The sequence below is a fragment of the Oryzias latipes genome, chromosome 1 (assembly GCF_053564925.1).
Source record: "Oryzias latipes strain Hd-rR chromosome 1, Olatipes_Hd-rR_3.1".
In the NCBI taxonomy this organism is placed as follows: domain Eukaryota; kingdom Metazoa; phylum Chordata; class Actinopteri; order Beloniformes; family Adrianichthyidae; genus Oryzias; species Oryzias latipes.
Window position 1 is genome coordinate 35,176,496 of NC_136237.1, and position 27,752 is coordinate 35,204,247.

Sequence of the window (27,752 nt, forward strand, 5' to 3'; positions counted from 1 at the left end):
TGGAGGGGCTGTAGATCAATACATCAATACACTATGAGTTTCTCCTTTTTTTTTTTAATTTTTGGATGCTGGTGTGCCGCGGGATTTTTTTTAAGGTTAAAGTGTGCCGTGGCTCAGAAAAGGTTGAAAAACACTGGTCTACAGCGTAAACACAGAAGAAGTGATGCGTTATAACTGATTTCTAAAAGATAAGCCTACACTTTTTTATCCTCACATAGGGTTTTATGTCCATATATCAGAATTTTTCAAATTCTGCATCCACATTGGTCATCTAACTAAGCATTCATGGGGGAATAGGCCTTCTCCAGGGCTGGGTTTTGGTGATATCAGATTCTGTCAAGGTAGCAATTACCACAAAGTTAAAAACTGACACTAAATTGAAGTAAATCAACAAGAAGTTTTGGTAAAATTCAATACATTTGTTAAATAAGGAGGAAATAGAGCAAAGGTATATATAAAAAGCGAACCTTAGCTCAAAAATATACCAGAAAACATGTTCACATCAGTTTTTATTACTTGTAATGACAAAGATTATGACAGGGGTTTCATCAGCCCCAGCCATTTGGTTGTTGTCATGGCAACCATATATCATGTGTGTGTGTCTGCATAGCAAATTTGACGACTTTTAGCTCAGTATTTTTGCCCGATAGAAGATAGTCCAAGAAGAATAATCCTATTAATCCCAACTATAAGGAAATATATTAATTTTAGGAAGCATTAATTGTTTTAACCATTAATAACAGTTTGTTTTCTCCTTTCTTTAAAAGTCTATTTTTGTCACAAGTTCTTAAAAATGTATGTTTTAATTTGAAGTCAATCAATGTCCACAACAAAATGTGAAACAACTCAGTAAAATACATTTATTGACAAAAAGAGTCATCATAATCCATCCTTTTAACTTTACACACAAAAAATATCAAAATACTTTACAGGGCTTTTAATAGGAATATTGTCAAATTTGATTCAATTCATTCTTTCACACAAATACACTGTACAATGACAACGTGCTTGTCCTTTCTAAGCTTCAGTGCTCCTTCCGTTTTGTCTTTTTCTTTCAGGGAACAATGCATTTAAAGTGATGCATAGTCATTATTACTTGGTGTTCAGCGGTAAAATCGAGAGACGCCACTGCATTTCATGCAATCCTTATCCTATAATTGAAGTCTCCCTCCAAACCAGGTGCTTAAATGAAAAAAAGAATAACACGGTACAACATTCATAACATGGATTATCTTGGTTACCCAAACCTCAAAGCTTAAAAAAATGTATTACACAAACATTTGAAAGTATACAAACAATATTCTGAAAAAATGTATAAAAAACAAAAAGAATTACAATTGGGCCCATAGCGCCCCAGTGCAACACACTACAGGAATCCGTCGCTCCGCTCTTTAGCCAATGGAGTCACCAAGCTCTGCAGCGGGTGAGTTACATCTGGGGTCATCACAAATGGCCCCCTTTGGAGTCACTTCAGCGCATTGGCTCATATCTTTGCTCATATTTCCACTGAGGAGTACGGTTTGGTTCATTTCAGCGTTTGGGTTATAAAACGTTGTAAAAGGGTGGAGAGATTCAGCTTTCTGGAACATTTCTGTTTGGTAAAAAGATAAGTGCTACAAAGAAGAGACAAAAAAAAGGAAGTGTTCCAGTGTTTCTCTTTCTGCCCTGTCAGTTTATCTTCAAGTTGTTGAACATTTGTGGAGAAAACATAACATCCGCTTATATGCAGATGATGCAGTGCTGAGTTGGCTTGTTTGTCCTGCGATCTTGTAGCTTGCATGACGGTCAAGATAGGTAGCTTTTTAAAAATTGCACTTTACATATTTGTGGGTAACAGATTATGTTTGACTGAGGGAGTAATGCAGCTTAGAAGTCAATTTTGAGTTATCGGGCATAAAGAGAATAAAATAACAATTAGCCACACCAGACTGCTTAAGTTCTTAGCACAAAAACTGTACTGTTAAAAAAGGACATGAAACCATCATGCAGAGTAACATTGACCTCAGATGAACCATGCTAATGCTGGTGCAGCGTGTTAGCATCCTGACTGGTATAGTAATGCAAAAATAAAAAGAGTTTGTATGCTAATGCTAATACTAGGATGCTACACTTATGACTGCTAACAACACTTGAGCAATACTATAATGCTAACTCAAAATTAGCACACTTCATAAAATGCTAACTTGACTAATTGTTAGCATGCCATCTAAAAGAGGCATATCAACATTAATGTTAACATGCTACAACAGATGCCACCTGATAACATTACTGTCAGTTATTGCATGCTAAGTTTGATGTAATGCTAACATGTTTCCATGACTAATAGTAATGTAGGATACGGTTAGTACTTTAAAGTATATGTGGTATACATTTATCACCATAGACCAGGGATGGGCAAACTACGGCCCGGGGGCCACATACGGCCCATCAAGCCATTTAATCTGGCCCGCCAAACTGGAATAAATCATATTGATAGTCCTTATTAATGTTTTATCTTCCCTGTAATTTTGTTGTCTACCCAAAGATGGTGCACTACAAATAAATTGAAATCAATTTATTATTGTCTGGGAGCAGAAAGATATTCTGCATTCATGTGATGTTGGAAGATTTTTTTTTTGTTTAAGTGAGTTTCCCGAGTTGGAAAATCATTTTTTCCTTTTTCTTTCTCTTATGAGGTGGATTACCACGCCTCTGGTTCGGCCCTTGTAACCAATTTTAGAACCCTTTGTGGCCCGAGAATAAAAAGGTTTGCCCACTCCTGCCATAGACACTTACATATTATGCAGCTGATAGGATTACTACCTAAAGTGGCATGCTAATGCTAATGTTGGTGTTAGCATAAGCACTAGCACCGCCACAGTATTAGCATGCTGCGTCTACCGCATTATTTCCCTTCCCATCTCAGTATTTGGCAGTGTATTTACAGGAAAGGTGATCATAAACTGGAGATATCTTATTTCGAAAATTTGCAAACTCAGTGCAGAACTGCAAACCAAACCGAACAATTCTAAACCAAACCGTTCTCTCAGTGGAAATATGGCTTTCTAAATTTTATTTTAGCTAAATTAACATTCCCCACCTGTCACTGCTACAGTATTTTTCACCAACTAGTGAGCTGCTTGAAGTTTACAACTGTTGAGTAAATAAGCTGCTAACAAAAAGAAAGAAACGACTACATATCACATGTTTGGGACAAGCAGTTCAAGAAAATACCTCTACAGACCTGTGAGAACTCTGCTGGCAGGAAATAAATAGTGAACATTTGTTGGTAAAAACAGGAGGGAGAAGCAAAGCATGTCGCCGTCTTTCAAGTGCTGGCAACAGGGACACTACATCTGAAACGCCGCTGCAGCACGATAATAACAACGGTTCTTTGAACATTTTCTACAAATCGTCATTTCTCTGAAGCACAAACGACTAAAGAGTCCCGACACAAAAGTTACCATAGAAAACAGCTCGACACTTGAGTCACCACGGTACGGTTATTCACACGCTTGTTCTTCAGTCTGCTATAAAAGTATAAACGACTTTAAGAAGAGTGCTTTCATTGAATAAGGAACCCCTCCATGTGCCCGAGTAAAAAACAGGAAGAAAGAAAGAGGACAGAGGGTTTTTCTCTGTAGGTCTACCATTTTTAAGGCATTTTCTATCCAGTATTGCTAAAAGAACAACTAGTTACATCATCCATGTATGAAAGCAACAACAACAACAAAAACAAAACAACCTTCAGGACCGAGTGCAAATTACTCAACTCAAAAACCTGTAGTCCCTATCGGCCTACAAAATAAGAAGCTTTCTTTATAATCGCTCTGTTAGCTACAGACATGCAAAGTGCGCACTTGTTCAGGACGGTTCCTATTTTACGTCTTAACAGTTTGGTTTCGTCTGCTTAATCTCGACAGCAACTGGATAAAAAGTCTGAAGAAGCTCTGGAGGCGGCTCGGGTTGAAGACCGCAGCTTGGCGTGAGCGCCGCGAGTGCTGGCGTGCGTCTTATCCACTGAAGGCTATTGTGGTAATGAGACAAGAGAGAAAGTCTGAGGTATCAGCTAGATTGGGGATCAGACGCCTCAGAGCACATCAGGAGCTCAGGGGGCGAGGCTGGAGAGAATCTGGATGATGGGAGGAGTGGGGGAACACAGAGGGAAGACTAAAGATCGCGGAAGACGCTTGAGGTGGAGAGTTTTCCTCACTGGATAACCTGGGATGATCAGACGCCGCTTTAGAAAAACCTGAGAGGTTTCCTAAAAACTTTCTGAAAAAGATCGTCTGTTTTTGAAGCAGGACTGAAGGAGAAAAACCAAGAAATCCTCAAAGAAAAAATAAAAAAATAAAGATAATATGGCGGATCTCCCAGAGAAAACCCAGCAGTTTTTGCTCTTTTTTGCAGTTAAGAGGAGATTTTTTGCTCAAAACCTGTAGAAGATTTTCAAATCTACAATTACCAGTTCCCAGACGTTTAACAGCTCATATTTATATATCTAAACTTTTATTTTCTCAAAAGTTAATTTATGGTCACTTTCTTCACTCATGTGTTCATTTCCACCTAAGAGAAATTTGACCATGCACTTTCAAAATAAGATATATTTATATTTTGTTCTAATAAAAGACAAACATCATTTTATATAGGATAAGGCTTCCAGAGAAAGAAGTCTGTGGCCTCTGGGTAATTTTTCCACCAAAAACATTCAGGATGGTCTTAATGTTCTCTTGTTGAAAGTTTTCATTTAATGACAAAATATTTCCTCTCAGAAAAAAAAGAGTAACATGAATCAATATTTTTGAGGTCTTTTTAAAGATCTGAGGTCCAAAGCAACCAAACAATGTTTTTCTCGTCTAGTGTCTCTAACGAAAAGCCATTTTTCCAATAATCCTTTGCAACTAGGCCTGCACAATATACCGCAAATTTATCGTTATCGCAATATCCAGCTCTGCAATATGCATATCGCAAAAGACGGCGAATATCGCAATAAATCGCAAACCCAAAATGTGTTAAAACAATCTTCTAGCAGCTTGAAGCATTTAACGAATCAAATAAATCCCTTTATGCTTTGACCAATCAGATGGACGCCTTCCCATTGTTGACCAATCAGATGGAGGCCTATTATGTTAGATGTTTGTCCCCCGTGTCGACGAGGGTCATTTGGAGTATAATTTTTAAACTGTTGCAATGAAATGGGAATGATGTTTTTGTTTATTTTTCTATTTGTTTATTTACTGCAAATTATATCGTTATCGCAATATTGATCACTAATATCGCAAGTTTTCCTCATATCGTGCAGCCCTAGTTCATACTAGGTCACGTTTAAGTTGTGGGCCTCTATCTTTTTTCTTCATTGTTCATTTATGTTTTGGCCACAGCTATAGGTCTTAACTTTTTCTCCTTTTTGAAAAAGACTTTGATTTTAAGTTATGTTGACTTATTTAATAACACTTGCAGTAAAATGGAAATGTAGGAGACACCAACCTATTTTATTCCTGGGCATCTATATAAATTTTTTGTAATCATTCATCATAGTTTTGGCAAGTTCTATGGTAAATATATTTTCTTCTTTTTGAATAAAACTTGCACGTTAATTTAAGTTGTGTTGAATTATTTGAATAAAACTCGCACTGAAACCAAAATGTATTGGTATTTTTGCTTTTCTATTTTTCCATTTATCGCAAGTCATACCATCATCGCAGTTTCAAACACTGATATCGCATATCGCAGATTTTTCTAATATCGTGCAGGCCTATTTGCAACCGCTGCTTATAGTTGCTGTTATATGTCTAAAATGTGCATATGACTCAATTAAATAACTTATTTCTGCATGCAGCCTGAAAGAGACTTTACGTTTAAAGTGTCTTTTATTGACACACACAAAGGGAAAATAGTTCAAGTTATACTGGAAAGTATCGGTTCAATGACGACTACAGGTTTGTCTGATGACAGATGCATGAATCTGTGCAGTGGCGCCCCCTAGAGGAAAAGTGTTTCTTCTAGAACACATCTTTTCTTACCTTACATTTGTGGAGGGGTGTGAGGATCTATAGCAAAAAGTGTAAATGTTTGTAGTGCCATTTGAAGCTAGCCCAAGCTGTGGTTTAATGTTGAAATGTAACAAAAGATTCAGAAAAAATTAAAATCCTTAAATCCTAACTAAAAAATGTTTCTTAAAGGGCCTATACCATGCAAAATCCATTTTTTTGAGCTTTTAAGTGTATTATAAGGTTAATTCCTTACTATAAACAACCCCAAAGCGGTATTTTGATCCTGTCACTCATTTCTGATTAATCCACTAAAAACCTGGGCCGCTGAGCTTCCAATCCATTAAAACGAGCGGGTTCTCACATTGTGACGTAGACCGATGAGGCACCGGCCCTTCCAGGAAGAGTCTGTGCTGCCAGCTCCGCCCCCAGGCAAACACACACACCCACTTTCTCCACGATCTAGCAGTTATTGATTAAAAATGTTTTTCTATGCACATCCATCTTGATGACGTCATGGCAACCACACAGAGACAAAGGCGGAGCCTCAGACATCGAGGCGTCTTACTTTCAGGTTGGAAAAGAACTCAGGAAAATAACTAATATTTAACACAAAATGGTTCTTTTGTGTGCCAGATGTAGTATATTATCATATACATGGATATCAAGAATAGCATGGTATTGGCCCTTTAATGATAATATGTTTTGTTACGATTGAAAAGCAATTGGACCAAACCCCAACTGAAAGCTCATCTAAACAGTCCTGCTTTAAAAACAGAAATATAACTTTTTTTTTTTTTATCATTGCGCTTCGATAAATTACTCAGAAACCTTTCCCTTTTGCATGGCTGCATCAGGTCACAACAGGTCAAACGGGGTGGGCGGGGTCAGTGCTCGAGAAGTCCATGATCAGTCAATATTTCAAAATAAAAGTCCACAAAGCTGCCCTCACAGGCTGCCTGGTTGGTCGAGCAAACAAATTAGTGCAATTTAAGGAGAGACCACTGTACTCATGCTCTCTCTGAAAGCTGCCTACACAAACAAATAAACAAACAAACAAACACCTCTGATATCAAGAATTTCCAAACACGAGAAACTCCACCTGCTTTACATTCATAGACGTTTGTCAGACAAAGATGAGGGAAAGTCTGTCAGTCTGGCAGGAGGCGGCCACGTCTTCATCCAAGCGGGGAGCATCACCCGTTTTTGTCTCCGCCCTTTTCTGAGGCCTGAAACACAAAACAAGGGTTTTTGTGAATGGAAACAGCAAACAAACTTCATTTTAGAAGGTTTTTCAAGTTTTACTGGCCTCCATTATGAAAGCTTAACAAGTAAATGCACCCTGTTTGGGAACCCTTCAGTCCAGAATTCCTTCTGGACTGAGAGATCCTTCAAAAAAATCTTTTTGGTAATTTTTCTTTAAATTCGAATCAATGTTTTAATTGAAATCTGAAATGGGATTGAAATATATGTGTTTTGTAATTTTTTTAGTGCAGCATTCTACTATTTTTTAATGCTTGAAATAAATCAAATCAAATCGAACGAAGGATTTAACAACTGAATCAGAATCTTCTAAGAAAACAAATGGATACAATGAATGTTTTTTTGTTCTTCTGGTCATTCTGACCTCTGCAGACTCACCGGCGGTTTGTGGAGCGCGTTCTCCTGCAGGAACAGGCCGCCACCCTGTCCGCCCTGCAGCGGCGAGGCTGACGACAGCAGGCCAGGCGACGGAGCCAGCATGGGGGAGCTGGGGGTGGAGCCGAGCGCCCCAGTCAGCGTGAGGCGCTGCAGCTCCCGCTGCCTCTGCTGCTGCAGCATCTGACACACCACCAGCTGCTGCTCCTGCAGGGGGGGGCAGAGACTTTCACTCAGAGGTGACAGCAGAACCCAAAGCTGGAAGGCGTGATCGCAAAACCAACCTGCACTCAAACAGGAAACAAATCTGATGCTATATTTAGAGCGGCGGTGGCGCCCGACTGCCTGCAGACTTCCAGCAGTTTGCAAAAAAATGGTGAAGATGAGGCAGATCTTCATCCTGACAGCAATTAGTAAACCAAAGACGTTCCCAGCAGCTCCCAAATCTGGCTTTTAAAATCTTTCTGGTGTGATTTCACCGTCCGTAAAAAAACTTTTAGTTTAAGTTGATTCTCTTCGACACTTTGCTGCTGTTTTCATTCAAATTATTATCCTGTTCATAAAGGATCAAAGGGGTGGAGCTAAATCAATAACCCCACCCCCTAAAACAACATGGCTGCAACTAAAGCGAAAGGCGGTGTCCAGATTGGACGGCTGCGTTCTTCCTGCTGCATTTATAGGCTGATGTTGTCACAGCGCCGCGACAAGTGCTGTCCAAATTCAACGACTCCGTCAAAGGCGGCCAACCAATACTGCCTTCTTTTTCCCCATTTCAAGGATTGGTCTGGTGTGTCCTTTTATGCTGTCCATATCCCAAGATGCACTGCGGCCAAACCCGGAAATTTTCTGACAATGGCGGACTGTGAAGCGGGAACCAGAGTTGGAAATAATTAAACCTTTTTATAATTACACCTCCAGAATTAAAAGTTGAATCAAATAAGTTCACTACTCCTCTCTGTTTGAGACTTGCGGTTGCTAGGCGACAGGACACTCACCGATGTAACGGCTAGACTCGTCCCAATTCACAGCTGTTAACATCCGGCCTACCCGTTCGACGAAAGAGCCGGCCAACATTAAAGGACGCAGCCGTCGAATTTGGACTCACCCGAAAACAAAATGATCAGGACCAAAGAAAGTAGACTTTTGAAAGAAAATCTATGTTTTATGATAATGACTGTAAAAATAATGATAACGGTTTAAAAAATTAAAACAAATTCCCAACATTGTCACTGAAAGGATTCAAATTCATTTTATGCAACTAAATTTTATGCAGGGTTAATGGCCGACGAAGTGTGCATTATTAGAAATTAATGCACGCCGTGGAACCCTGAAATGTCCGTGAAGTGCGTTAGTTTCTGATAATGCACACATCCACCCGCTTATACCATGGTCACTTACAAAAGGGATAAATATTCAACCAAATTTTATTACTGGTATTTTTTGGTTTGGATTCGCTTTTTTCACAAAAAACTGACTACCCGTATTTTCCGGAGTATAAGTCGCTGCGGAGTATAAGTCGCACCAGCCCAAAAATGCATTATAAAGTAGAAAAAAACACAGATAAGTCGCACTGGACTATAAGTCGCATTTTGACGGGAAATTTATTTGACAAAATCTGAGACCAAGAACTAATAACTTTCACAACCTCATATGACACAATCATAGCAGACTGTTTATCTCATAATTTCACAGTAATTCTTTCTCATATTTATTTATTTATTCCTTTCATGAATCATCATTGGCCAACTAATACTCTGTTTTCATCCTGTATTTGTAGAAACAGTTGTCATTTTTATTGCATTTCTGAATCTATGAAATCATTGGAAAATAGAATATTATGTTGTTAGCCTTCAAGATCTTACTGTAAAAAAAGGTTTGCTGATTCTCTGAGTCACTTAACATACTCTTAACACTTAACATACCTCATACATCAAATTGACCCAGGAACATCATCTCTGTTCCTCACAAATGAACATAACAGGAGGGTAAACAATGTATTTATTTCAATTTAGTTCTAATATAAGTCGCTGCGGAGTATAAGTCGCACCCCTTGCCAAACTAGGAAAAAAAGGGCGACTTATAGTCCGGAAAATACGGTATTTGTTTCAGCTGAGCGGGAATGGACCTGGACTGCAGCGGCAAAGGAAAGCAATATATATGCTGATCGTCACGATGGGTTAAATAAAGCATCAGTTCAGAGAGAAACTTCACCTCTTACTGATTGTTTTTGTCCAGATGATGGAGCTAAAGTTTGTTTTAAAGAAGCCGGCGCACTGATACAGAACTTTTCAGCTATGTGACCGGAACTTCTTTTTAGGCCAATCAGAGTAGAGTATTCACCCGGATCATGGTACAAGTCTTCATAAACAATAACGGAGCAAAAACATGTTCAAACCTCGGCTGATTAATTGTGAAAAAGTAAATGATCCAGTGACTGTGGTCTTTGTTTTCTTTACCAAACCTTTACCTTTACCAAACATCAATGAACTCATTTCAGTTTACGACACATTGGGGGAAAAAACAGAACCTCCCTCTCGTCTTGATGTTCGTGCAAGTGAAGGTGGGAAAGGGTCAAGACGGTTTTTACCGGCGTGAAGTTCTGCGCGGCGAGGAACTGCTGCAGCTGCTGCTGCTCCAGGAGAAGCTGCTTCTGCTGCTCCGACAGCAGAGCCGACCTGCATCAAACACAACGCTTGTCAACAACCAGACACACACAACGAGCGGCAGGCGGGCGACTTGCTCGGCGTACGCACGGGCTGGCGCTCTTGGGCAGCTGGAAGCTCTGAGCCAACGCCTGTGGGTGGAGTGGGGGGGGCTGGGGCCGCAGAGCGGGAAGCGTCGACTGTGACAAGTTCTGCGCCGGGGCCTGAATCACGCCGTTGAGGCTTCCCAGCATGCCGTTCAGCTGAGGGCTTCCTGCCAGGGGCGTCATGAGCCCCCCCATGGTGGGCAGAGAGGAGCCACCCATCTGGCCCCCCAAGCTGTCACTCAAGCCTCGACCCAACCCATTCAGGAGGGGCTGACCGAAGGAGGCGGGGCTCTGCTGAGGAGGAGGAGTACTCTGAAAGGAGAGCGAGGAGCTGCTGCGGGACGGGCTTCCCGAGTGGAGCTCCTGCATCAACGGCGAGAAGCTGTGAGACAAAAACCTGCGAACATCGAGGAGCGAAGCGCGAAGAGCGACTCACCTCTGAAGACGTCACAAAGGACGAGTCGTTCAGGAAGCAACTCTTGGACAGCGGACTCTTACTGGAGCTCAGGGGATCTGAGGAGCAGAGGGAGAGTGAGGAGAAGCAGAGGAACTACCAGCATCCTCCAAACAATGAGACGATCCTTCTTTTTCTTAATAAAGTAACATTTATTTGGAAAAACATTCTCATCTAGAATAAAAAAAGAATTGTTGACGTATAAAATTAAGAAGTTCACATTGAAAAACATTTGTCAATCAAAATTCCAAACCCAAACACATCCATTCCCTACGTGACATCATCTGGCCAACTGTGCGGATACGGCTAATGTAAACATCGGTTGCTAAGGAAAAATAGAAATGTTCCTTTCACATAGTGACAAAACAAAAAATCCCCACACACATTTATTAAATTCAGACATAAAAAAGTGTTACGGTTGCTATGGGCCATCAGCCTCACAGAGACTAGAATACTGACTTCTTCACCACTTAGGTACGCCCCAAGAGGTCTACGGCACAAAAACATGTATCAAAACCTAAACTGATGAGCAGATATTTAACAGTAATCAGGTCTGACGTGCATCCCACCTTGATTTGATGACAGGAAGCTGATATGCGCAGATGAGTGGAAGGAAGTCTGCGAGGAGTGAGCGTGAGGAGGGAAAGGCACGGCCAGCTCGGTGTTGAGCACCTGAAGCCGGTCCTTCTTGGCAGTCAGGCTGAGAATCTGGTCCTGGAGCCGCTGGTTCTCCTGCTGCAGGGAATGCAGCGACTGCAGCATCTCCACAACTGCAGAGGAGGTGAAAGTCAATGCACCCCCCCATAAGTAGGGCTGTTCCATATGAAGACGCATTGAGACTATTGTTGATAAATATTGAGATGGCGATATGACTGCAGATACGTGAAGAAATAACAAAACAAAAAACATCTAATGAATCATTTCCAATTGACTGCAGCAGTTTTATTAAATCAACAAAACTTTAAACTCCAAAGAAAGAATCAGAAACTCATTTTGAACATCTCAGTGATCAAGAACTGGAGGCATTTAGGAGACAGAAGGTCAGTCTTTCCTGAGAGGAAGTCCCAGCTCGTTTCTTTTGACATCAGAGAAACCGAGGAGCTTCATGTCAGACTATAAGGGCTCACACCTCAGCCTCTTAATAATAAATATATAATATATACACAGGATTTTAAAAAAAATAGTTCTTATAGTCCAACATTCTTTGAGGAAACCCAAAATAGAACAACAGCCGAAACAGTAAAGCACGGCGGAGGAACAATGAAGATGTGGGCTTGTTTTTCAGTCACAAAAAAACAAGCCCACATCTTCCAGAACTCCAGAAATATTTCTAGAGTCAGAACTTTTCTCAAGTCACTTCTTGTTTTAGTAGGAAAGAAGAGGATTGTTTTCTCATCTGTTCCTTCATGTTTGTACCTCCAGTTTTGTTGTTCGTGTGACTCAGGCTTGTTTTACTGATAATAATAACTATGATTTAGATCTTCTCAAAGCAAAAAGAGAAATTTCATTGAAATTTCCATTTAAATGTGTTTTATATGCAAAGTTTCAACTTCATCTTCTGTTTTGTTTTCGTCCCCATTTCTGCAACATTAAATGGAACATTTATGTTTTTTTCTGTTTAAGTTTTGCTGCAGTTTGACTAAATGAAGAAACACTTGGAATCAGTTTTTTCATTTCCAGGACCTAAGGAGCTGAAATTTGTTGGTGCTGGGTTATACTGGCGTGTAACTTACTGTTGACGCCCATCTCTGCATTGCCGTGTTTTTCCAACAGAAGCTCGATGTGCGAGCTGGCAGGGGGGACGTTTTCTGGACGGGCTCGGGCTCCGGCGCCCAGCCCGTCTCTGTGGTCGAACAGAAGAGGAAGACAGCTCATGGGAGACCTGTGTGAGGGAGGAGACTGCAGAGTTTCATCTTTTCCTCGCCGTTTGATCAGAACCGGACAAGAAAAGCGGCACGTACTGCGAGGAAAGACTCTCTCTCGGCGAGGTCCCCTGACACGGGAAACGGCAGTCATCGAGGTCGGACTCTGCGAGACAAACACGAGCCGCCGTTTTTCTCAAGTCAATAAAACCCAAAGTCTCTGTATCTGATGAGCACAGTAGGAGGCGCTCTCCCACCTGGCAGCGACGTCTGCGCTTGGCTCAGCAGAGGCGGCGCCGTGGACAGACAGCTGAAAAACGGTTGTGTGGAGCTCCGACTGTAGGAGGCGCTGGAGCCTGGATGGACCTGAAAGACAACCAACATCAGAGTCACACAAAAAGTCATCATTTAATCTTTCACGCATTGCATTGTGGGATATGAACTTCAGTGAAGGCATTTACACCTGAGTCAGGTCATCAACATGAAGGAGGGAAGGGAGAGCAACAACAAAAAAAGCAGGGTGGTGGATTGATGTCCAGGGTTGGGCAGCCCTGATCATTTCTATTTAGTCAGAAGTTGAGCTTACTTTATGTTTATGTTTACATTTTATCTGCTCAAAATAACCACATCCAGTTAATGGAGGTCTGTTTCAAGGTTGTTCCTGAGCCGTGACGCCTCTTTTCTTTCAAAACAAAACAAAGAAGAACTACAATTCAAAACAACTACATTTCCTGGTCGGACAACCGATTAGCAAAGAGGTGCCCTAATCCAGGCTTTAAGGGCCGGCCTCCTGCTGGGTTTCGATAAATCCTGCCTTACCTGCTGCAGATGACCTGGATCAGGTGGGTTTCAATGGCAGATTGGTTGGAAAACATGCAGGACATTGGCCCCCCGAGGCCTGGAATTGGCATCTGAATTAGCATGTCAGGACCGTTTTTCAGCTCCTACCGCTTCCATCATCATTGATCTATTTCAAAAGTGATCCCAGTGGACTTTTGGCCAAAATAAAAAAAAGACGGTGTCGTTTTCTAGGACATAGTTTCTGCAGAGCGGCAGTAGTTCATTAGAAATTTACCTCTGCACCGACTCTGCCCTTCCCGTCGCTGTTGCTGAGCAGTATTAGTGTGGTTGCTACGTCACAACTACAAAACTTTTTCATCTCCTCCTGATTCACAGGAATTTGAATAAAGAAATTCTCAGAAATGCAGTTTTAAACTCACTTTTCTTTACATATGTCCTCCATCATCAGAGATACACCAAGAACGGGATTTTTACCGGACTGGGTCTTTGAGGGAAAGCGTTTGTGCTCGTTGCTAAGGAGTTGTTGCTACAGACTTTTAATCTTTATAAAAGCTGCTGTTTAAAAATCCGATCTGACAGAAAAAAACCCTGTCTGGAGTGAGGTTTGTTTCACTTTTTTTTGCTTTGAGGTGCATGAAGAGCAAACCGATGTTCAGTAAAACAAAGCAAAGCGAGTGGAAACATTCTGTGTGATCGAACCCGAAGCCCTGAAGGTTTGCTGATGACGAGCCTCCTCAGATCTGAGCGACTCCACCTGCGCTCTGAGACAAACCTGTGCGTTTGAGGCGGCGCTGACTGACGGGTGAGGCAGCGAGGAGACGTGGGAGGAGACGAGCCCCGAGGACAGAGGGGTGCTACACATCCCCCCTCCCATGGACAAGGAGGTGGTGCAGACTCCCCCGACCACAGACAGTGGGTCTTTGAGACCGGTGTAGATACCTTGGAGGAAAACAGCAACAACAAAAAAAGAGGTGGATTGGTTTCTCTTTCTTCAGAAAGGACGTCTAACAGGAAAGTGGGTCAGGAAATGTGCAGCTCCGAGGGGAAATGGTATCAGAGCCTGGCACAGATTCAGAATCACTCCGGCGCTGAAAGAGTCTGACCCGCTCGGATCTGAGGCACAGCCGGGTCGCCGTGGACTTGAAGCTGCTGCTTTTGATGCAAACATTTCAGCAAAGAAAAGTGCAAAAACAGATAAGAGCGTGGGTTTTTTCTACTCCCCCTTCCGAATGCTAACAGGAAGTTGGGGGGAAACCGCACACGCATGCTCGCTCAGACTCACCCGAGCCGAGCAGAGAACCGCCTCGGCCTGCAGAGAAACTCCCCGCTGAGGAGGAGGAGGAGAGAGAGGAAGAGGTGGCGGGGCACGCTGGAATGGACGGGGTGGGATAAAGAGAGGAGGTCAAGGCGGGAGGAGGTGGTGCAGCAGCCCGGAGGTGGTGGTGCTCCTCCTCCCTTCTCTCCCGGTTCTTGCTCCCCCGCGGGCGTCCCGGCCCGTGCCGACTCTTTTTGCTGCCGCGGTGCCTCCTCTCGTGGGGCAGCGGCAGCGGCGGCGTGGCCTTCTCCTTCTTGTCGGCCTCCTCCAAGATGGGCGGGGCGCTCATTGGGGACGGCTTGCAGATGGATTTGGGAGGTTTGTGGTCTCCGGAGGAGGAGATCTTGCGGATCTTGCTGTTGCTGCCCAGAGCTGATGAGGAGGTGATGCGCATGATGGAGCCAAAGGTGGAGATGGTGACCTTGTTCTCAAACGGGCTGGAGCGACCTTCTGACCCCCCCAGAGGGCCATCGGCGGGGGTGAGCGCCGGCGGTTTGTGATATTTACAGTCCTCCTCATCTTCCTCCTCCTCCTCTTTTTCATCCTTGTCATCTTCTTCCTCCTCTTCCTGCACTGCAGGCCTCCTGTGTCGAGTCTTGCGCTCTTCTCCGTTGTGCTCATCGGCTCCACGGTCGTGCTCCCGCTCCAGGCGAGAGGAGGAGGAGGAAGAGGAGAACTGGTGGAAGTCTGGAGCCGCAGACAGGGAGCCTTCTCCAGGAGAAACACACACAGACAGAATCAAACATGGAAATGGCGCCTAAACAGACGGACGCTCTTTTCAGTGCTACCTGGGTTGAAGGGACTGGAGGAGCAGGAGGAGGAGGAGCTCTTCCCGTTGCTTCCCGTCTTTTTGCTGCGATGGACGTGAATGTGCGAGCTGAGCTTTTTGGGCTTTCCCTCGCTGCTGTCTTTGCTGCCGTGGTGGCTGGAGGAGATCTGCGGAGGAAGCAGACGAGGAACAATCACATCTGCAGCCATGAAGCTCAGAAACACAAACCTGAGGCGCCGATTGGTGCAGATTTGCAGGCAGCTGTGACATCATCACCTTCGCTTGAAACTTTCTTAAAAAGAACCAAAAAAGGTTTGTCCGTTGAACCAAAGCGCCGACTTTCCGATTTTAAAGCCAAACTCTAAGAGCGGATCACATCAACAAATCACAAAAACATTTCGAAGACAAGTAAAAAAGCAAAAGATATATTAAAAACAGCATTACATTTTAGAAAACAAAACAAAATTCCCGAAACCAAAGCGTATAAAAGTTGAAATGATGGACAAACGTCATTATCCAAACAGCAATGTCCGGTAAAAAGAAGAATGAAATGTTATAAAAAAGAAACCAGAGAAGTTCAGTACTGTGGGACGCCACTGACTGGATGATGATAGACTGGAGTGTAAATAGGACAAATTAAAAGTTACAAAGGTTCAATAAAAGGTTCATACTTTTTCTATGCTGCTTGTTGGCATGGAGGCGCTCATGTTGTCACCGGTCTTGTTGTGGCGCTCTTTTGGGCGGATCTTGTCCTTGTGACTCTGTAAACACAAACACACGGGGTCATAATGCAGAACCCCTTGTGAGAGCTGTAAGCTCCTTTCCCTTCCTCTCTGCTGTGCTTCAGCTTTATAATGGAAGCCCCCCCCCCCCCCCCCTCGTAGAATTCTGGTAACCATAGCAACTCCCCATAACTGGGCTTTTTGTGTCGACTTTCATCTGTCGTTGTGACTCAAAAACACCACAGTTTATGTGAGGGTTAATGTCCAACGAAGTGTGAATTATTCGAATTATCGCACGCCGTGGGACCCTGAACGAAGTGCGTTTATTCTGACAATACACACTTCGAAGGCCAAGAACTCGCTTATGCCATGGTCACATACAAAAGAAAGAAATATTCAACCAGTTTTTAGTACTTTTTCTTGTTATTTTTCGGTTTGGATCCCTTTTTTCATAAAAAGTGGCCCATTTTGTGTGGTGCTGCCGTGACAATGGGTTGCTCCGACCTCCGACCTTGACTGCAAAGGAAAGCGATATATATATGCTGGTGGTCACGATAAATAAAGCATCAGTTCAGAGAGAAAGTTCACCTCTTAGTGGTTGTTTTTGTCCAGATGATGAAGCTAAAGTTTGTTTCAAAGAAGTCAGCGCAGTGATCTAGAACATTTCAGCCGTGTGACCAGAACTTCTTTTTTAGGCGTGTGGTTATCCCTGTGCGTTATCACTTTTTAACGCACACCCAGCAGCCAATCAGAGTCGAGATTTCACCCAGACCACGGTATAAGAATACTGTTTTTCTAAAGGTTTAGAAGCCCTCACCTTCCTTTGCTTGTGGTGGTGATGCTGTTTCTCCTGTGACGGGGAGCTGGAGCGCCCCCTAAAGTGACTGAAGGAGCTGCTTTTGTTTTCACCGGAGCGCAGCTTCTTCTGCTATTGAAGTTAAAAATAGAAAGATCATGAAAATCGCATTCCTGCGTCCATGTTCAATGTGTATTTGGGATTTTTTTTTTATGTTTAAGCAATGTGTTTATTTTTGCAAATGTGTTCTTCTAAAATTAGAGGCAGGAAACAGCTGGAACTCTTCTGTCTCAGCATTGCTTCATCCTTCTTGAAAACTGTTGTCAAAGATTTTCTATTTTCTTATTTACAAATGGCTAATGTGTGGCAATAACAAGTCTATATTAAACCATCCAATAGTTCACAATTTTTAATTAAAAATTTTTTTTTTTGGTACCATTTTGTTGTAGTGATGTTTGCAGTAGCCGCAGTATTTCACGTTGTCAGCTTCTGGTCCTTCTTCCTCGCACAACAAGCCGGCCATCTGAGCACTGAACACACAAAGTCGGGTTCAAATACACAAAACAACCACAAAACACATTTCATATCCACAACACTTCCAGAAGTCAAACCCAGCAGACTAAAGCAGTTAAGAACTATTTAATTAGAACATTTGCTTGTCGTGTTTTTCGACTGTACTCCCTTCTCTGTGTTTCTTTTTTTCACTGTTACAACATTCATCCTCTTAAAAGTAGATAATTCTTTATTTAAACATCCTGTTTGTGTGTGAGAAAACAAGTGCTACGGGAAGTTTTTCTAGCAAGTGGCATCCTTTTATTAGTAACACCAAAAATGTTCCCAATGTCTGCTAATAACTTTGCGAGGGGCTCTACAGTGTAAATCAGCCACAAAACCACAAGTGCACACATGACCACGGACGGCGTCCAACCAACACCCACCAAGTGACGTGGAAAGCCTGCCTGCAGCCCTGCCTGTTGCAGGTCATGCAGGCCCCGCAGGCCGCCTTGCTCTCTCTGCCGTGGTCTTCGCAGATGTAGCAGGTCTGGAGAGCAAAAGACAGCAGATGAAACCGAAACTTCCACACAAGTTCCTTTTCGCTGCTGCAACAACTGTATTTGTGGAGATCTTTAATGAAAGAGTTTAGAATAGCAGTTGCTATTGAAGCCAATTCATACATCTAGTATTTAAAAATTGTTCACATATTTTCACTTTATCCAGCTGAACTAATTCAAAATTTTTGGATTGCATTGTTTATTTAGCATCCTTAGATCTTAGAATTTTGACTTTCTTTGGACTTTGACTCCATCCTCGGGGAAACAAGACAAAGTCCTCAGAATCTCCAAATGTTCCTGCGGGAAACAAAGTGTTCTGGTTCTAATCACCGCCAACAGAAGTTCCTCTGGCGCTGCTCCGCAGCGGTGCAGCCACAGCTCCCTCATATGTTCCTGTTATTTGGCTATTATAGTAAATCATTGTGACAGAGAGATGAAACGCTTGTTAATCTGAGTCCGACTGCAGCTGAGCTGTAAATGATTAGGACGTTTCTTCAGAAGAAGAGAGCTTCGCACGGCTTTCTCCTGCAAAAACTGTTCGCCAGATGTTTGACGATGTTTGCGGAAGACCTTTCGTTATCCGGATGGCGTCTCTCCACTTTCTGTTCAAGAAAACTCGCACAATGGCGGGCAGGCAAAAGACTCACTAACTTGTAACTGTACCACAGAGCTCAAAGAGGAAAGAAGCGTGAGGGATCAGGCTGGAGGAGCGGCTGCTCCCGGTAAGCGGGGCTGACTGGCAGGGGGCAGAAGAGGCCTAGCAACAGGTGCGAGACAAAGAAACAGCAGGCTCTTTACCTTTTGGCTTCAACCCCCTCTGCTTTTGATTTTTTCTCTCCCTTTTCCTGCACTCCCCCACATCCCACTCAGCTTTCCACTTTCGCCCAAGGAGGACGTCCGCGGCGTTATGAGAAGCCGGAGACGCTCGGCGTTAAAGAAAGGCCAGCTCCACTGTCCATTGAAACCAAGTTCAGGAATGCAGCGGCAGAATCTGGATGAATGGTTAACGGCGTGTGTGTGTGTGTGTGTGTGCAGGGGGGGCTGCATGCAATTTACTGTAGCTGACACAGTAATATGAGACCAGAGGCTCAAACACTCACACATGTGCATTTATATGCAGGCATGCAAGCGGACATCAACCCCTGGATGCTGGAGAGCATTGATCAAACCCCGACTTCTCTGGACCGTGCACAGTAATGAGGAAGAAAGCAAAACCAGTCTGACGTCCGAGGTTTGGATAAAACATCATCTGGCTCCCCAGTCCCCGGGCCGCGGACCGGCACCGCGCCGCACACAGAGAAAATACACAACACGATCCAAACCAAAGAAAATACTTTAAATCTTTTTTTATTTTCTTTTAAGAGTCTTAGAAACACATTTGGAAAAAATCTATATTCAGAATTAGCCAAGAAAACTGAGTTTGGTGCATCTCAAAGTTCATAATCTCAGCCCTTAAATCCATTAACCTCACCTAAAGCAGGCGGTCTGAGGGGCCCAAACACCAAAGACAACAACAGAAAATCTAGCCCTAATGCAAAGAGAAGGTCGAGTTGGCAGGAAACCAGAAAAATTCTCATTGATTTCAAAATAAAAGGCCTACAATGAACTTCGATTTGCTGCAGTTTGATCTCCATTTAGTCAAATTTTAAAAGTTGTTAATAATAAACATTCTCTGGCGTCTGATCAAAAGCTCTTTTCACCTCTGTTGTTTGAAGGAATTCACTTTATTGAGATGGACTTTTATGGACTTACTTATCCGATCAAAGCTGTGCTGAAACAGGGGTAAGGACTTTTGATTGACATGTGAGCAACAAATCCTTCCCTCTAACCCTTTGTAATCCCACTCCAATCATCTTTTGATCTATTGTAAAAGCATTCCCAGTGGTCTCTTAATATCGATGATGATGTTTTTAGCCAAATTTAATAAAAAAACCCTCACATTCTGCTGAGTGGCAGGAGTTCATCTGAAGTTTGCCTCTAATTTGTGGGCGAGACCATTATGGAAGTGTGTCCTGATTTCCCATCATCCTTTTGTTTACACTCTCTCCTGCTAGTTTACAGCCCATCAAAATCCCAACCTAACATTACCAGTGCAACAAAAATGGCAAGCAATGTTGGAGCAAAGCAAGTTAAAGTCCCATCAGCTATCACGCACCTAGGTGGGTGAAATTTGTTTGCCGCATTTGACCCATCCTTTGGGGGAGCCGTGAGCTGCAGACACAGCCGCGCTCGAGAATGTTTGGTGGTTTAACCCTCCAATCCAACCCTTTCATGCGGACGCATTGGGTCCCATTCGTAGTCTTTGGTATGAACTCACGACCTTCCAGTCACAGGGTGGACACTCTACCACAAGGCCACTGAGCTGGTACAGTTTTGACCCACATATCAGCTCGGACGACAAAAATAAAGATGTACACGGATCCATTTGTCTACGAGTGGATGCATCAGAATGGAGCAGAGCAGGGTTGTTGCGGCCCGCCCAGCGTATTTTCTACGCCGCAATTACGATCTTTTTCCAACTGTCCGGTAATGTTGGGTTAATGGGTGTGAGGGGCTGTAAGCTAGACGAGGAGCATGTAAACAGAGCGCTCAGTTATGGGTGACGAGTAAGGGGTGGTGGGCGTTGCTCCATGTCAACAGACCCGCCCACAATTCAGAGGCACATTTCTAATAAACTACTGCCGCTCTGCAGAAGGTTTTAGAAAACGACACAGACTTTTTCCTCATATCATAATTAAAAGACTGTTGTCCCAGTGGGACTTTAAAAGTAGTTTCAGTGCTAAAAGTTCTCTTCAGTGAGGTCTTCAGTTCTTGTGGCCAAGATGACGACAACCACCGAAATAAAAAACTGGTTTCTAACAGATACAAAACAAACCAATCAATGAGTCATGTGACCACAAAGTTATCATATATTTTTAAATGACTCTAATTCTCTAAAGCCATTGTGCTTCTTGAACCGGCCTGACCCCAGATTCTGTCTTGACTCCCTTCTTCCCTCCTTTTCTTTTCCTTCTGGTCCAAAAAAAAAATGGTTACAAATCTAATTAATATAAATCAATAAAGTTTAGTCTAAATTACAAAAGGAGTTTATTCAAATATACACCTTGTGTTACAGGAGATTCATAACCCCATGTTGTAATAGTAAAATATGTCCAACGCAAGAGGCAAGTTGGACAAGTTAAGAAAAATCTGATCACTGGATGATCTTGATTATCTTTTGAAACATTTGAAATATTTCTTGAAACTTCCAGTTAATTTATGAGCCACCGTCTGAGTGAACCAAAAGAAACGCAACAAAAAAAATGGAAAAGCGAGCTCCACTTCCTGTCTTACATCCTTTCAGAGGTAAGATGAAGTTCTGACAGAAAACCTTTTTCCAGACAAACGTCTGTTTTTCCTGCTTCTAGTTGGAATTAGAAATTTTTCAAAAGACCTGTAGAATCACAGCGAAAGCTCCTGGATTTCTTTCTGCTTTGAAAACCTCTGAAGCCTTCCTGTAGCCACATTTACTTCATGTACGGTCGCGTAAATCCTCACACTGAACCCTGTGGGCGGAGCCTAAAGAATCCGAGATTCCTGAACTTTGCGAACAGATCAAAAACGTTTTTTGATGAACAAAAGCTGTGACTCATCATTTTTATTGCCAGCTTTACGCTCACTTTTCGGCATTTCACACAACAGATGATTTTCAGATTAATGGTCACTCGCGTCTTGGGTTAAAGCAAGACTTTTTTAGCCCGCCTTATCTACATATGCTGCCACTGGAAGTCTCCCACATTTCCCAGAAAAACTTGCGGTTCGTACAGGATGTGTAGGTGGAGAAGGAGCGACGAGGATCAGAAGCATGAACTGGTTTTTCCCCCGCGAAGGAAAAACCTAAACCATGTTTCCTGCGTGAGTCGATGCTGCGCGGCAGCAGGATTCAAAGGTTCAAAGGTCGTGAAAAGCATATATCACTCATGGGAAATGCGTCACTTTGGCATAATAGATATATCGTCATGTCAAGCTAAACAAATCAAACAAAACACTGAAAATTTGCCTTTTAAAGGTCATGTTAGCTGCAGTTGATCAATGTTTTTCATATCTTGGCATACATGTATAAAAAGTAAACAGATGAGTAAAATCATTGGCTACACCCACACAGAAATTTCAAGTTTTACGCTAAATTCCTATTTTATGCTGATGATATTCTCATTTGTTTTTCCATGTCTGAGCAGTTAGTGAAGTTTTAGTCTCAAACAACATGAAACAGACTTTCACTTTTCAGGCTTCTTGAAACTCCAAAACCTTCTGACGAACAGAAATTCAGAGGTAATGAACTGTAAAAGTATTCTGTTTTTTCCTAAGAGGTTTCCCATCAGAGGCGGTTCTACATTCCCGGACGACAGTGCAGCTTTATGACAGATACTAACACCAAATAAACAACAGGCAAGCGTAAAATACATTTTATATGGAAAATAAAGACATGAAAGTCAACAGTCATAAAAAAGATCTATCTACAATAGTTAATAAAGAATGATATGGATTATCAAGCTGAGTAAACTAAAGGCGCACGATCATTAGGGATGGCGCAAATCAATTGCAGTTACAGAAGTAACACATTTTGATTTTTTCATTAGTTTCTCATGATGGCGAGGATGGTATGCCGCATGTTCCTGCTGAGACGTGTTCCACTAATGAACCACCGAACCAAACCCAAACCCGCCCACATTACGTCCACCTGCCCAAAGAAATCTTCGCCCGCAAATTTAGAATCAAAACCATCATCATCATTTCATCAGCGTTTCATCGTCTTCTCAGCTGCAGGGGCGTCAATTCACAGGTTTCAGGCCGTTTTCTATTATAACAGAGAATAGGAAACCATAGTGGCGCAGATTTATTTTTCTCCACCAGTGCTGAGCCGGCGCCCCCTTTTAATTGCCGCCCTGGGCAACCCCCCATACCTAAAACCACAACAATTTCCCCATTAGTATTTTATTTTGAAGTTAGGCTCACAAACACCAAAGTTGATGCTGTGGACAATAATTCACTGATCCATCAAGCTAATTGATTATCTTAACAGAAAACGACTTTCCTGGAGGTTCAAATCTCCGGAGGGAAGACTGAAGTCGACAAAGACCACCGAAGTCGGAGGGTCAACGACCCGGTTCTGTGGTTGTTCTAAGGATATTAGCAGGTGGTAACAAGATAAAACTATATGACGAATTCACGCTGAGCTCAGTTTTAGTGGATATACGAAGATAAAACATTTCTATTTGAAATAAATTCAAAGCTTTAATCTTCTTTCCTAATGAAACTTTTGTACAAAACCAAAAATAATTATGAGCTTCAATGATGCCAAACTAATAGAAAATGCCTGAATGCTAAGAGTGCTAAATATTGTACCAATTTTCTTCAAAAAATGCAAAACATATAATGCAAAAAGGGCAAGAGGCACATAAAAAAGAGAAAATGATGGCAGAAGTTGTAAATGAAAAGTTTTTAAACAAAAATTAAATTATACTTATAATTATATAAAAGCTATAAAGGAGAAGAATAATAAAAGATAGGAACAGAGTTTCAAAGAACAATTTAAATTCTGTTGAAAGAAGTTTAAAGCAAGTCAGTGAAGCCCTTTAATATCACTTAAAATACACATACACCTACAGTATATTTTATTCATTGATGGGTGTTTTTTTATAATTTAACAAAAAAGAAAGAAGAAAACAGCAAAAGAAGGGCCTGATAATTTTAAGGATTGTGATTAAATGTTTCACAGTTATAAACTATAAAATAAACTAATTCATTTTAAGGACACCAAAAGAAACAGAACAGTTCAAAAACCAAGCAAACAATGTAAAGTATGCAGTACTGAAAAAGATAAAGCAAAAATTATGCTAATTGTTGCTATAGCTGTCTATTCTAAATGCAAAAATGACTAAAAACAGATAAACTTCAAGAAACAAGAAGCTGGAGAATGCAAAAAATAAAAGGAATAAAACTGAAACAACGCAGCAAATGTACTAAATATTAAACGGTATTCCAGCAGAAGAAGATGTAAAACAACCAAAACATTATATACATTTGGCCTTCCTGTTGATGGTTTATAATCGGTTTATTCTATTAAGACTTCAGTGAAAAAAATAATAATAATAATCAAAGCAGAAAAAAACGTGTTTTTCAGATGGAAATGTTTGTTAAAATGATTTTTTTAACTGTAGTAGATGAGTTTAAAGGAAAATAGATTACTAAAAGCAAAGAGGTTTATTAAAACCCCAATCTGCTGTAAGGATTGTTAGCTGGCTGTGATTCCAGCTTTTCTCCGTTCATTTCAATAGAAGTAAAGAAGTGATCAATCTTAGAAACTTGAAAAAGCAAGTCGGTTCAGGAATGCTCCTGATGGGGTGGTACCAATTTTTTTAGAGCAGACTAGTTCTGGTTCTGGTTCACACTTCATCATCAGCCAGCACTGCCGCTTTGAAGGAGATCAGGACGCTACAGATCAATGTTCAGACTGAACCCCCCCTCTGGGGGGGCTGCAGGCCTCATACCTTGATGTATCTCTCGTGCGGGACGTACTGCAGGATAATGGGCTCCATAGTGAGGACGTTGGCGAACTGCACCTCTGGGATGTAGAGTGCACACACTACGTGGGCCCATCCTGACAGAAGAAGAGACCCCCCCCCCATGAGACTATGAAGCATCACCCCCTCCCACCACCACTTAAACGTGAGAGTTTGTGACGTGTACCTCCACTGTCCGTCCTCTTGAGGGCTCCATCCTTATGGGGGCAAAGCTCACACCTCTGGAAGCAGAGAAGAGTTCTCAGACAGGTAGGGATGGATGGATGGATGGATGGATGGATAGATGCATGGATGGATGGATGAGCGGGTACATCATGGATAAGTGTGTAGATCATGGGTGAGTTGTTAGGTGGATGGATGGATGGATGGATGGATGGATGAGCAGGCAGATCATGGATAAGTGTGTAGATGGATGGATGAGTTGTGAGGGGGATGGATGGATGGATGGATGGATGGATGGATGGATGGATGGATGGATGGATGGATGGATGGATGGATGGATGAGTTGTGAGGTGGATGGATGGATGGATGAGCGGGCAGATCATGGATAAGTGTGTAGATGGACGGATGAGTTGTTAGGTGGATGGATGGATGGATGGATGGATGGATGGATGGATGGATAGATGGATGGATGGATGAGCGGGCAGATCATGGATAAGTGTGTGGATGGATGGATGAGTTGTGAGGTGGATGGATGGATGGATGGATGGCAGTACTCACCACCCGTGCGGCTCTTTCCTGTGACTCGCACTTCCTGCAGAACCAGGGGCCGGTGGGAACCTGGACGATGCCATAGCAGGCTGGGGCACAGAGAGAAGACAGATGCTCTGACTATTGTGATGGAAAGCTCTTCCACAGACATTTCCACCTTAAAAACCTGCGCCTCCACCTTCAACAAAGGAGCCTCAGGTTTATTTAGTGGGTCACGCACGCACGCGGAGCTTTCTGGGTCCGCTCCGCGTTCGGTGTCACCTCGCGTGGCCCCGCGCGGTCCGTCATGTGTGCCGAGAGGAAACAACAAGCAGCACGCCTACCCGTCCAACCCCTCCCACACGCAAAAACACGCACGTACACAGCGGCGAGCCTACCTACAAACCTGCCGAGCCACCAGCGCCTCCGGCCGGCTCCGGCCGCCGCAGCTGCCCGGTGTTCGGCCGCTAAACGGCGGCTAGCCTCACCTTGGTGAACGGCGACGCTGCAGCCGTGTCCGTCGCAGTACACCAGCGGGTTCTCCGCCCAGCCACGCTCGTCCGAACACACGCAGCAGCCTCCGACCATTTCCCGCATGCTGCTCCCATACGAAGAAAATATCGCTCCCCTCCCGGTGAACGGCTCACACCGCGTCCAGGCCTCGGAGAAGGGTTGTCCCGCACCTTAACGCCAGAGCCATGTTGGTGGGCCGCGCTGTTTTTATGACGCAGCGAAGAAACGCGATCCCCGCGTGGGGTTTGTGGTGCCGCCGCTACGCTTTTTTAATTTTTTTCCGTGATGTCCTCCCCGTCCTGGCAGAACCCGATGCAGTGCGCATGCGCACAGCAGTTCCTCGGCGTAGGCAGAAAGTCAAAGCGGAGGTAGCAAGTGGTGTCGATGTCCCTTATTTACCCCCTTTGACCTTAAAAATATATGCCCCTTCTAATAAAATCTAAGTATAAATCCTCCTATCTTTCATTAAAAAAACAATACATTTTGTAAAAACTGCAGTATATTGTAGTAAAACCACTGGCTGCGCTCATCCTTTAAATGAGTGTGGAAACACCGCCATCTACCGGGACACAGAGGAACAACAATCTTAATTACAAGGCTGTTTCAAAATGCATCCTCCTCCAGTGATGCTGTTCCAATCCTCTTACATTCTTTCACAGCCTCCACCTCCAATTTCTTCAATCAAATTTCACCCTTTGTGCTATTCCGCCTGCTTATTGTTTAAAGATTTGAACATATTTTGTATCTTATTAAATAACAGGAGCCTTAATTCTGCACCCAAGCACATAGACATTATGTTCAATCTTTCACAATTCATACAACTGAAAAGTGTTTATATGACATTGACTTTTTATTTTAACCAATTTTTCAGATCTATTTAAATATCTGTAATTCTCTGGATGTTTTTAGCCACTGTGAGCATTAATTTAAACTTTTTGGCATTTTATTTAGAATTATTCCAAGCCTTTTATTCTACATTTCAGGTACTATTTCCCTGTAGCCAAACTTTGTTTTTAGCCGTCTTCAGACATCCCTAATTTTGCATTCAAGTTTGGAATATTAATCCTGCTTTATTCAGCTCTTTTACATCGTCCAAAGCTTATGTAGTCTTTTAGCATTTGTCTGTTTTTTAAGCAAATTTGACATTCTGCTTCTGCACTTTAGACATTCTTCATTTAAGGATAATTTGATCTTTTATCATTTCCTTTTTAATTTTACACATCCCATAGTGTCATTAGGCTTTATTTTTGCTTCCTTGAAAGAGCAAATAGGCCTTTTGTTTTCACTTGATGTTCGCATACTGTTGGCTCAGTAGTTGTCATGCGCCTACATGGCATAAGAATCTTACTGCAGCAATTTTAACAATTTTTTTGAGTACTTTCCCCTTTTAAGTTTCCAATATGTGGTCATTCGCAATTTGGAATGGTTTGCTATTCTCTCATTTTCAGTACCTGCGTAAACATTTTTTTGCGCTGCAACCCTTTCATTTGTTAACTAATGTAGCATAAACATTCTTTATCATTCATCACTTTTCATTACATTCTATTCTTATGTTTTTGTGTTTTTCCAGATCAATCATCAAAATAACATTTTTTTGCTGATGTGTTTATATCATTTTTCAATGTTGTGGGGCTTTTTTCTCATCTACACTGCTTTTTTGCTACATTATAGTGTTATTGTAGCATTGAAATGAACAGTCTTGGGGAGACTAAAGTAGATTTTCGGCATGTTTAGCCTAATAAAGTGTTATCAGATTCTGCTAACATTTCATTGGAGGATATCTACCTTTTTAGGATCAATAAAACCCCTTTAAGTCTATATTCTAATGAGCTTGTAGCCTTTTAAAAAGCATTTTGCAT

General features: G+C 42.4%; 1 protein-coding gene across 2 annotated transcripts; it reads right to left on the bottom strand.

The window, feature by feature from the left end:
• Positions 1 to 837: 837 nt before the first annotated feature.
• LOC101173196 (protein AF-17) lies at positions 838 to 26,227 on the bottom strand. Of its 2 annotated transcripts, none has more exons than XM_011494390.4 (20): positions 25,869 to 26,227; positions 25,411 to 25,490; positions 24,857 to 24,911; positions 24,658 to 24,767; positions 18,014 to 18,117; positions 17,512 to 17,605; positions 17,097 to 17,207; positions 16,229 to 16,318; positions 15,577 to 15,724; positions 14,756 to 15,496; positions 14,246 to 14,412; positions 12,930 to 13,038; positions 12,772 to 12,838; positions 12,544 to 12,692; positions 11,380 to 11,580; positions 10,793 to 10,869; positions 10,361 to 10,719; positions 10,195 to 10,282; positions 7,611 to 7,814; positions 838 to 7,198 (listed from the first exon to the last, which is right to left on the bottom strand). In XM_011494390.4, the coding sequence occupies exons 1-20, from the start codon at positions 25,975 to 25,977 to the stop codon at positions 7,166 to 7,168; spliced, it is 3,096 nt and encodes a 1,031-aa protein (XP_011492692.3). In that variant the 5' UTR covers positions 25,978 to 26,227; the 3' UTR covers positions 838 to 7,165. The 2 variants fall into 2 exon arrangements, with proteins under 2 accessions (XP_011492692.3, XP_011492662.3); XM_011494360.4 differs by having other exon boundaries at positions 14,756 to 15,499.
• Between the last annotated feature and the right edge of the window lie 1,525 nt (positions 26,228 to 27,752).